This window comes from Zingiber officinale, chromosome 2A (assembly GCF_018446385.1).
Source record: "Zingiber officinale cultivar Zhangliang chromosome 2A, Zo_v1.1, whole genome shotgun sequence".
Taxonomy (NCBI): Eukaryota; Viridiplantae; Streptophyta; class Magnoliopsida; order Zingiberales; family Zingiberaceae; genus Zingiber; species Zingiber officinale.
Genome location: NC_055988.1, coordinates 90,728,590 through 90,740,367, shown reverse-complemented (window position 1 = coordinate 90,740,367; position 11,778 = coordinate 90,728,590). Strand labels below are relative to the sequence as shown.

The following is an 11,778-nucleotide window of genomic DNA, read 5'->3' as shown; positions in this document are numbered from 1 at the left end:
TGTTTGGTTCATCGGCTTGCCTCTTGTTCTAAAAGCAAATTCCATTAGAATATTTTCTAACGACCTAGGAAGATTACTTTTCACCGAATGCAGTCAGCATTAATAAAATGCTTAAGCGTTCATTAGAGAAAATTTACCCAAAATATTAGAAGACTTACTCAAAAGCTGGAAGGAACTCATTTAGCAAACATCTTATTCATACCCGAAACACGACAAGAAAGAGTATACTATTAACTAACATCAAATTCATAAATAACATCTAATGAAATTGGATAACTAAATATTCTTGTTCAACAGTAACTTCTGTTAATCTTGTAATATTTGTCTAATTTACTGCAGTTGCAACATGAAGTTGCCATTATCAATCGTGGAGTTGATCACGCAAGTGATAGTGGTTGATGCATCAACTAACAAGATATCAAATAGAATTTTGTATTCATTAGCATGTCGAGAACAATCTGACTTTGAGCCAACTAAAAGAAGAAAGTTCGAATCAACCGGTGCATTTTAAAGTTCAAATATGTACTAGACGATGTAACTCAATTCATCTACCACCAACATAAAATGCAAGCCTTCTTTCCTCGAAGGAATACTCAGTCTCCTCGACAGATGCTACTACGCTCAATTTGCCATCATTGACGAGGCAAGTTGGGGCAGGCGTTGAAGCCACATGCATTGGCACTGCTGCTGCAGTCGCTGGATTTTTGGGGGTCAGCAACAGCATTGTGTTTGGTGCCTGGTTCTCTTCTAAAGTGCTAGCAATGACGGGCATGGATGGCGCCGATGGAATGGTATTGACTGGAATTAGGGAAGCAAAAGGTTTGCGTGGCATACCTACTTCTTGATGTTTAGTAATGGCATCATTATATGACAGCTTCTTCACAGGAAGGCCAGCAATATCTAAGCCTCTTGAGCCTGTAAGAGCTTGAATTTAATGAACCTGTTTAAAGAAATGAGTAAATGGAAGTAGAGAAATCTAACCAGGAGAAAGTGTACCGAGATCATCTAACTTCTTTGCAGTGCGCGTGGACTTTGCAGAATGCATGTAATCAGGCTTCGGAGTCTGCAATGTTGCTGCCCCGCCAAAAGATAACCTTCGGTTTGAACCTCCAGTAGATGTTCTTGGTACTTTCTTGGCACTTTGAGGCTTTGAGGGGCTTGGTTTTGAACCATAGAGGGCTTCCTGCTCAGCTATGAGCTGACCTTGAAGTTTCTTCTGATCCTGGATGAATCGTGAATAAATATCTTAATCCAAAGCCACAAATATTTATCTAGCCAGCCTAATTTAGTTAAAAATACTTACCCTTTGTCTCTTCCGCTCTTGCTCTTTCTCTTGCCTAACTATGGTGTACTCTCCTAGCATCGTAAGAAGTCGAACCTAAATATAGAAGATCACCTTTTTTCTATTAATTGATTGACACATGCACAGACACAAAAATGAGAAGGATCACTAAAATAAAATACTCACGCCATCATAAGTGAATCCAATGCCTCTTTCTTTTTCCCATTGTGTAATTTTGGCTACCAAAGTATCTACCATTCCTGCTCACAAGTTGCAAATTTATGCCAACCAACTTAAAATAGCAATATGAGTCTTCTATTTGGTGTTTATGTCTACAAAGTACCTGGAATCTTGTTAATTAGCGCGCGTGCTTTCTCAGCACGCTTAAGCGTTAGGTGTGCTCCTCTTCCAGCATTGTATCTATTCTCATCCTACAGAATATCACACAGATAAAGAAATCACAATATATATAGGACTAAGCTACCATTTGAATAATATTTCAGACCCTATTATACTCCTCCAGCCATGCTTCCTCCTCGCATGCTGCTAACCATTTTTCTACCCTTTCAAGAATATCTTTCCTGCTAAAAGCTTCCTCTTTAACTTCTGCTATTTGTCCCTCTATCTGATTCAAAACAAAGGAAGCATCGATAGCTCCTGCAGAAAATCAAAAGTGAAATTAAAACCAGGGGAGCCTTTCAATTCAAAACTAGAAAGTACAAGAACATTATGGATACCAGATTCAATTGCACTAATTGCAACTTCAGGCTCATTTTCTGCCTCCTCAACCACCAAATGGCCTTGTCGACGAAGCTCTTCCAGTTCTGTCTTCTTTTTCAAGACTAGTTCTTTCATCTTGCTTACTTTTAGTTGTTCAAGTCTCAATACCTCTTCTTCCACCTACATATATCATGATCGTATTATTGATATACCCAACCCAAACATATGACAAAGGGGGAGAAGAAGAAAAAAAATTCACTAGTTTGATGACTTACATAACTAAGGAAGTCCACTGAAAGAGTATTAGACTCAGTAATTTCTTCTTCTGAAGCAGCTATATTGCAGGTAACGTTCTGAAAAAGCTGTTGCTCTTCAATGGGCGTATCCATTAGATTCCACAATTCCAACATTGTAGATGCAAGATCTTGAAGCTGCAAGATATTGACATATTGGCTCACAGTATGGTAAAATCAAGAAATAACCGTACTCAATGGTTACTTTACCTTCTGCATCCTCTCTATCTTAATCTCTCGTAATCTGCCTATAGCAGTAGCAAGCCTCTCAATCGTGACATTGCTAATGCTCTTGGAAGCTTCAGTGTCATCTAAAGTAGGGTGTATCTCTCTTACTGTTTCTTTGAAAGCCACACCAAGAACAGAACATAATTCATTCAGAGTTGACAAGTGATCCATAATTTGTTTTAAGCGGTCATTCTGCAGCAGCCACATGTTATGGTTAAAAGAGCAAATCAGTAGTACAAGTATTCAGCAAAAACTGTGACATGAGAGTAGTTCCGTTCCAACCTTCTCCTTTTGCAGTGACTCAAGCTGTCTATACAATTCTTCAAGCTTTCTAATAGATAAATCAGATTCATCAACATGCCTCGATGGGCTGTACTCACTAGGCATGACCTCAACTGAGATATTTCTTATCTGTTCCATTACCTCTAAAAATTGCTTCAATCTCTCACCTTTCCTCTTTCTCATCTCCTCTAGCTGTGGTGTTATGGAATTCAATTCTTCTTTTAGGTTCCCTACTCTTTGAGTGGGCTACAAAAATAAGTTATTATCAATATCAGATTTTAATAAGAATATTTCTGAATATGAACACCTAACCTCTTTCAACGGATAAAGGAGAAATTCAAGGTGCGAGCAAGACTTTTCCTTAAAAATTCTTGGAAACTAAATGAAGAATAGATGCTTATTTGACAACATGAGCAAAGACCCACCTGTTTTGTGTGAACCGGTGGCTCACCCATTGCAGAACAGATGGCTGCAAGCTCTGCTTCAGAATCAGCGATTGTTTGTCGAAGCTGAGCTCTATAACGATTAGCCTGATCAACCTTTCTTCTATAAACCTCAAGACACTCCTGTTCTAGTTCAAGTAGCATCTTGTCCCTTTCGGTATCAGTCTCACCAACCTCGTCCCATATGATCTGAAACAATAATAGCTGCATGATTTTCTAAGAAACTGTTTTCCTCAATAAGCAAGATGATGCATGAAATGAACGATCTTTCATTACAAAACTAAACCAGGCACCAATATACTTGAGTACAACACTATAATTCACAAAGTTGCTAATAGTGAAAATGATGAGACATTAATGCACTGATTTATATAAATGTCTTCAGCTATCCTGATTTGTGTACCTCATTATGTAAATATTTAAATGACTATGAAGTTAACAGGTTACTTAATCTACTAAAGAAACCTGTAGCTCATATAAAAAAGATCCGCATGTTGTCTCCAATTGTAGTAGCTGATCGGTAGATACATGAGCCATGTTAAGTTGGCCAACTTGAATCTGCAAAATGAATACTTAACATCAGCATTAAAATTGGAAAAGAGCACCCAAAAAAAATTCAAGGTGGTGCTAGCAACTGTCTGATCTGAGTATGGTCTTTTTTCTTGCATATACCCATGTGAAATCAAATTGAAACAAGGAAATTAATATTGGCAAATTTTAAGTAAAACAATACATTTTTGGGAACACCGCCTTGACCTTGATCCTAAGACAAAATTCAAAAAGGCACCCTTTATTTTCATTATCATTGAAAGGGCCCCTATTTTGAAAAAAAAAATAATTCAAAGGCACTCTTCATCTTATTTTTTATTCCGAAAATATCTTTATTCTAGTGTTATTGTAGCAGCCAGCTTGCTCCATGTTGTATAAACTATGGACACAGATGCTACAATGTGTAGAAGAGATTTTCATGAGTAATTTTGCTATAACAGAGCTTCATGTATACTGATTTTAATCAAGTTAGAGCAATTTTGCTCTACATTGTAGCAGATAAGTTATAGTTGTTACAATAGTACTAATATAAGGATATTTTCAGAATGAAAAAGATGATCAAGTGTCCTTTTGATATATATATATATATATATAGAATATAGTAATATGGCCTTGCATAGAGTGTTAACACCAAATAATGGGGACAAACATAGTTTGATGGTAATGATGATATAAACACTTTTCAAAGTCATATAAATGAATAAACAAGGTAATCTACCAACCAACCAATATCTAGACATGAATGAACAAGAACATTCTAGTAACTAGTAGTGACATAACAAAATGATAACACGATTATACATACCTCTAACAAAAAATTGGATCAACTCTCAGAAGATATATTGTAATTAACCCAATCATCAAGCATAAAATAAATGTAAAAATAAAAAAGGAAAAAGTAAAAGTATGCACAAAAATGCAAATAGGTTTTAATAGGTGAGCATTTATATTTATGCACTTAATTGTCACAACTAAACAAATACTGTTGAATACATAGATAACTAAATATATTCTATATTTACCATGACTACGCACAACTAATTCTATCAATGAAGATCTATAGCAATATCAATTTAATCATGAGCATATCTTGATCTACATTTCCCTGTGCATTTCCCACCTCATATCAATGAAGCAATACCATGTGTCCACTCAAACACTAATATGACCACTAAGTATGTAGTCCTTTTTACACATTATGAACTACTATGTCAACATTATGAACAAATAATATTGTACAACATGAAAAAGTCAACAATGTGCATATTGCAACATGAAAATTAATCATGACCATCAAATTATAAGCATAACAAATTCATGAAGCATGATAATAACATATGAAAGCCTTTCCATCATTGTGAATAACCAACAGCTAGTCTCATGAATAGAAACTAATTCTAACTGGATATTTTGATATATTACGATCAATGAATGCCATCAAGGATTCAAATGACGAAGGAATCAAGCAAGGTTATAAAATAAAACATAATAACACCGAAGATAAGTTGTTGACCACTCTACTACCAACTCTCCCATTTAACACGTAGATAAATGATATCATTTGTTATGCTATCAAACTTAGAAATCCTAACTAAAAGAGGGTTAACCATCGTAAATAAATTAAAGAATAAGGTTTAGTCCTAACCACCCACCATCAACACACCCTCAACTAGGTATTCAATGGCCCCCAAGGGTATACTGGACTATTTTATGATAATATTTATGATAATCCTAACTCATTGACCAAAGCCTTTTTACACATTGAACTTCATTAATGCACACCTCACAAGGCCTAAGACTGATTGCAAATTGCATTTAAATTTAAACTCACGGATCCACTCCAATCATTCTCAAACAGATAAACTCCGTATAATTCACACCATTCAGCATGAATCACTTCAATAAATAGATAGAGAGTATTCTTCTAAATACATACCAATCCTTTATCAAGATTCATGTCCCACAAATTAAACCACCTGTTCTGTTGGCCCATTGTGTCTCTTTTATTGCTATAGTATCATCTTAGATCAGATTGAGAAAGTTGACAATTAATTGGGACAAAAAAACATAGCATGATTTGAAAGGAACAAGGATATGAAACAAATTAAAAGCTCTTATATCTATCTATACACAAATAATAACCATTAAGTTCGACAGATGCAGAACCACAAGCAACCAAATGCACATCTCAAACGTAGAATCTCAGAGTTATAATATTTTTTTTACGTAAAATCCCCCAGGGAAGAAACATAGAAACAAATTTTCAGCTCAAGCAAAAATGTAGGGACATAGAATACCATGATTTAAATAAAAAGTGCAACAAAACCAGCCTCAGATAAATCTAAGACAAAATTCCCCCCAAATCTCTTGATCTCCATGTCCAGAAACCAAATCTGAACAAATTTTTCCAAACAACCTCAGGTCGACCTCCAAACCATAAACTTGGCAATACAGCACATCAAACATCACGCAAGATAGAAATAAAAAGGAATAACAAATCAAGTCTAATAAAATCATAGCAGATCTGATGAGATCTGATCCCAGTCAAACATCTTCCTTCAACACAACACTTCCCTTCAACACACACACACACAAAATTAAAATAAAGCAAAGATATTGAGGAATCCGAAGACACAAAGATGAGAAAAGATATTCACCGTCGCTCCAATAACTCAGCGCTAAAGGTCCCCTGCTCCAAACCCTAGGTCTGCTTCGATGGAGAGAGGACGGAGAAGGAAAGAGCGGAAGAAGTCGCGAGAAGCGAACACTGGAGTGTACTCTCCAAATAGGAAGTGGAGGAAGAAGGAGAAGCTGGTGTGGATCACTGGAAATCAGGAGGAGGAGGAGGAGGAGGAGGAGGAGGAGAAACCTGGTGGGATTCAAAATCAAAATCAAATGGAGAAACTTTCGGGACAAGACGTTTAATTTTAATTTTAATGGGGCAGAAGTTGATCTCCTCCGTTGAATTTGAAAGGGACGGGAATGGATTAAGTACCGTTACTGAGGAGGATCGACCATAAGGGTAGGATGGTAATTACGTTCATTGCGAATCGTCGCTCAACGCCTCAACCATCAAATTCGCTGCTGCGAATGAAAGGCGAGCGTCTTTTGGTTGCCACCAACGGATCGCGTTCACCCAAATTACAAGAGAGAATAATTAGAAAAAAAAAAAAGGCTCTTAGGAGTCTGTTGTAGCTTGGTTGATGCACGAAGAGGAAACGGAGCTGCTGCTGCTGCTGGGAAACAAGGCAGAATTAGGGGGAAGGTCGGCTAGCTGCTACATTGTTTCCGGCCGGAGACGTGGTTATGTGACGACAGACGGAGGAGCACGAGCAGCTGCATGCGGCTGCAACGGCAGAGCAAAAGGACGGCGTGGCCTCTAATGGGTCGTGCCCGGTTGCTGCTCTATTACGCAAAAGCCCTACCTTCTTATGGGTCGGGCTTGCCAAGGTCATGGCAGGGCATGGTGATAAGGCCCTTGTATAGCTAACCCGTCTAACTTATTTCCAATCTTCTTGGTCCTGAACTCATTAATTATTCACGGGCATTTATTTTTTAAAATTAAATAAATATAAACGAGAAATACTAATTAAATTATGTGAACATTCTATTGATCCATAAAATCTATCAGCAAGCAGACAATTTTGTATTAGAAATCTGACGGCGGGTAAAGAAAGATATTTTAGATGAGTAAAATGCGGCAGCTCCTTGTAAGTGAGACCACTGCTTTTCAAGTAAACTTGAAGACCAACTGTGATTGGATGCAGCAACTAGCCGGTGAAAATGCATGTGCAGGGTGCTTGATGATGAGAAAGAGAGGAGGAGGCGGAAGGATGAATAGGACGGCAAGTTGTCCTTGGCAAGGACCGGACCTCTTCCTCCCCCACCACATGCTCTTGTTCCCCTCCCCCTCCGCTAGGTTCTATATATACATACTCCAGCCATCAACCCAACCCAACTTCACTCCAATCCACTCCCAGCCAAGTACTCATTAACACTCAGCTTAATTCCTCCGAGCTAGCCTAGCAATTGATGGCGATATGGCGGTCGAACAAGTTGGGTCAGGCGGCGTCGCTGAAGCAGATCCTGAAGAGATGCTCCAGTCTCGGCCGGAAGCAGCAGCAGGAGGATCAGGAGCTGGTGGATGTGCCCAAGGGGCACTTCGCGGTGTACGTGGGCGAGGCGCGGAGCCGCTTCATCGTCCCTATCTCCTTCCTCGCCCACCCGGAGTTCCAGCGACTGCTGCAGGAGGCGGCGGAAGAGTTCGGCTTCGACCACCACATGGGCGGCCTCATCATCCCCTGCGAGGAGGTCGTCTTCCGCTCCCTCACCTCCATGCTCCGATGACATCTATACTTCGCACTTCGCATGTTGTACTATATGATGAACCCATTGGCACTTCAACTGTTTCCTTTCTTTTATTTTTTTTCCCCCCTCTTCATCGGATCGATGTGATGGAGGTGTAGCAGTAGTAGTATTTCCTGACTGGAATTGAAGCCCAGTGTGGACTGGATTTGTATGCCGCCGCCCCGTGCGAACTGAAATTGGAGTGGGGGATTGATCCTTCAGACCTTCCTCCCTCCCTCCCTCCCTTCCTTCCTTCCCCTGTTCTGGTTCATGTAATGAGATTATTAACCTGGATAGTTTTGCAGCCTCAAAAACTCAAGTCAATTTGTTTAATTGTGGATATAGATTAGAGACGGATGAAGGCTCCGACAGAGCAACATTTTCATCTTTTTCTTCCCAAAAGAAATACATTCAACTATATATAACCTCGAATCGACAACTTCAAACTCTTTGTCAAGTCGTTGGCTCCTCTGAGCATCATTTTTTCTCAACTTGTAAAAGCGTTTGGTTGTTCTTGTGTAAGAACTTCAAAGTAAATCTCCTATTGGTAAAGCTAAATTACTGAATCCGTATAATTTTACAGGTACTAGAATAGATTTCAGTGGGCAAGGTCCTCCAAATTAACAATTTTATAAACGTAGAGAAATTGAACTTGGCTAGCTTTAACTATGAAGAAGTCAAAAAACAAGATGGATAAATAACAAAATGAATAGGCAACGCAACCATGGCACTGAAGGCCCCTCCCGTCTTAATTAGTGGCGATCCGTACATCAGCAGTAGTTATATAGGATAACTATTATTCGAGCCCTTTAATTATCTTCTTCCAGTACGAAAACTAATTAATTGACCGCCCAACCACTTTTTAATTGTTCTATAAACTTGTTTAATGAACCATTTGGTACAACACTACCGGTGCTTTCAAATTACAGCTAAATTATGCTTTCGGATATATTCTCTCAAAATAAAAACAAACTTCATGAGTGCCTCTCTTTGTGTCCATCCGTATAGCATATATGTATGAAAATCTCGTTCGAGATATTTAGTATCCCATTTGTGCACGTACTCACAAAAGCGATATTTCTCTCAACATCGAGTACACACATGTGACTTGTCCATATTGGAATTTTGTGAGCTTCTTCTGGTACGTTTATACTTCTAGGGTTGGCAAGACAAGTTAGATTAGAATAGTTGGATCACGAGAAGAGATTCTGATCGGACGAGGGGACCCTCCTTTATGGTTCTTTGGCTCTATACGCATGAAAAATCTACTCACTAGTGCTTTTTTTCGAAAAAAAACAATTCTTGGTTGGATATTTACATAGAATGATCTGCATAAGCTTAAGATTTAGGATGGAAACGGGTACGCGATCAACGTGACTATTCGATTCAAATGGATGGGGTTTAATTACTCATTTATCTTCATACGTTCCAGTTTGAGTATCAACATGGTCAAGTATCTGTGAGTAGTTAGATAGGCATTTGTTTTGGTAGCTCAAGGTCTTATGGGTTCCTGCAGGGACTGGAATTTAGATTAGCAACCTTGGGATATTCCTTTGGCCGGTAGGAAATATACATGGGGAAGCAATCTATGTCATGCAAGGCTTGATCGAATTTGCCTTAACGTAAATGCAAATCAAGTGCTTCAAGGCCCCATTCTTTTTTTTTTTTTGTGAAGAGTGAATCTATTCATGACTTAATATTGAACTCGTTTTCTTTATCTCTTATTCATATGTTCTAGAGGGCTAATACTCTAACAGACTTTCAGCTAATAGCATTCAAGAATCATATGGTCCAAGTGATCCAAAGGCACTTGCAAACTCCTTATAAATACTATTTTATGAGCTGTCTGAAATCTCAATTTACTTTTCATTAAAAATCGGAGCAAGTTAGATTATCAGAAGGCACGGACAATGTCCATTTGGAAGCACTTGAGCCAATGAGTTGCATGGATTACAGAGTCGGAGATTATATCAAGCGCACAAGGTGTCATGATCCTCAATAACTAGTCCGGATCTTGATTTAAATGTAGAAGAGGGACACAGGAATATCCACTCTCCTCATATCCTTTTATATATCTTGCTCATGGATACCCTTCATCAATCCCTACTACATGGCCAGATTGTCAAACTGGTACTAGTAGTGGTGGAGTCTATTTAATCAACTTAACAAGATTTGGAGATCGAGTTAGCAATAAAATATCTAAGTTATCAGGTAAGCGATGGGAGTCAGTTGCTTCGCATTGTAAATGATCATACATTTCGATAGGGTATTGTCTTTGAAACTAATAGAACTTTAACTTTCTCTTCTAAAGTCCATCTTCTCATTGTTGTTCGATACTTGTATTGTTTATGACATTTGTATTGACTGATTGCAACTAAGCTCACCTATGTTGGGCCTTCATATTTGAGACTCGATCCTATCTAAAATCAAGGAAGATGGAATGTTGGATATGTGGTTCTGATATTGACTTTGAGAAAACTCTGAGCTAGAAACCGAAGGCACCGGGCAATCTTGCGTGTCAAAAATAGAAAGTAATGGAAAAAATGTCAGCAACTGGGCCAGAGAGGGGTCTCTGACATAGGCACTCCGACGTTCAAGTCAAACAGGTGGCCGAGAGGAAATGCAATGAACAATAGAAAGGAACAGTAGGATCCAAATATCTTAGGTTGCGTACAGTTGTGTTGTGTTGTGTTGTGTTGTGTATCTATATCTGTAGATGAAGACCCCCTTATATAGTGTTATTTTTTTTTGTACGAATCTCAATGCATTACTAAAATAAGACCCGTCCTTCTAACATTTTAACACCTTTTCAGAAAGGGACCCACCATTTTATGATTTATAGAGTAGAAGTTTCCTTTATAAAGATAGCACAAGGAATATTCCTTTGTTTCTCTACAACCGTTATGCAAAACGCCAAAAGGGAATATTAAGTGGGTGGGTTAATGGGTCCTTAATATGTTTTGCTAGCAAGTTGACCGAGTTCCCTTTTAGCCTGATCGACTCTTGTTTGCAAGCGTGATCGGGTCGGATAAAGGATGGATGTCACTCTTAGGGACTCGACCTACACATAGCCTCTACACTTGGATAAAGAGTCCGGTCTGGTCAGGCCATTTGACTTGCATGTTCGATAGGACCTTCGGTCCGATCGACCAAAGCACTCAGTTGAGACACTTGACTCAGCTCTGAATGACACTGATACAACTCGAGCTTTCATCGCCTCTGAGAGACTCAGGATCTGATCGGACCAGCGATCTGATCGACTAGACCAATCGGACAGGTGACCCTACTAACCTCGAGTGTTGACTCCTCCTTGACTTTGACGGTCATGTCAATCGACTTTCTTAACTTCAACCCCGACTCCGGAGGCCCCACCTTATTCGTCATATCGCAAGCTTACCCTTCAAGTCTAATCGAAGGAGGTTGCAAGTCCGACTGACTAGACACTTGTGTTTCTTGTGTCTCTCGCTCTCTGCTCAGACACTCAGTCCTAATTTCGCCACTCAGCTTAAGTTGACGTCACACTAGCACCTTGGAAACTAGGTACGCCACTTATCATTAATGCTTAGCATGATGAACATGCCTTTTTATTATAAACGTGCTTATCGCCTCCCATCCCTAATAAATGCGGCCTATA

The 11,778-nt window shown here is 38.9% G+C and overlaps 2 protein-coding genes across 3 annotated transcripts; one reads left to right on the top strand and one right to left on the bottom strand.

Annotated features, from left to right (window-relative positions):
• Positions 1-416: 416 nt before the first annotated feature.
• On the bottom strand, positions 417-6,925 carry LOC122041500 (65-kDa microtubule-associated protein 3-like). Of its 2 annotated transcripts, none has more exons than XM_042601199.1 (13): positions 6,455-6,925; positions 3,714-3,806; positions 3,231-3,437; positions 2,806-3,051; positions 2,506-2,715; positions 2,278-2,433; positions 2,020-2,182; positions 1,788-1,939; positions 1,626-1,713; positions 1,469-1,542; positions 1,304-1,378; positions 982-1,222; positions 417-915 (listed from the first exon to the last, which is right to left on the bottom strand). In XM_042601199.1, the coding sequence occupies exons 2-13, from the start codon at positions 3,783-3,785 to the stop codon at positions 545-547; spliced, it is 2,055 nt and encodes a 684-aa protein (XP_042457133.1). In that variant the 5' UTR covers positions 3,786-3,806; positions 6,455-6,925; the 3' UTR covers positions 417-544. The 2 variants fall into 2 exon arrangements, with proteins under 2 accessions (XP_042457133.1, XP_042457134.1); XM_042601200.1 differs by having other exon boundaries at positions 997-1,222; positions 6,455-6,921.
• A 630-nt stretch (positions 6,926-7,555) lies between these two features.
• On the top strand, positions 7,556-8,463 carry LOC122039787 (auxin-responsive protein SAUR50-like). The gene has a single exon (XM_042599231.1). It carries the CDS (start codon positions 7,830-7,832, stop codon positions 8,142-8,144), a length of 315 nt encoding a protein of 104 aa, XP_042455165.1. The 5' UTR covers positions 7,556-7,829; the 3' UTR covers positions 8,145-8,463.
• The last annotated feature ends 3,315 nt before the right edge of the window (positions 8,464-11,778 follow it).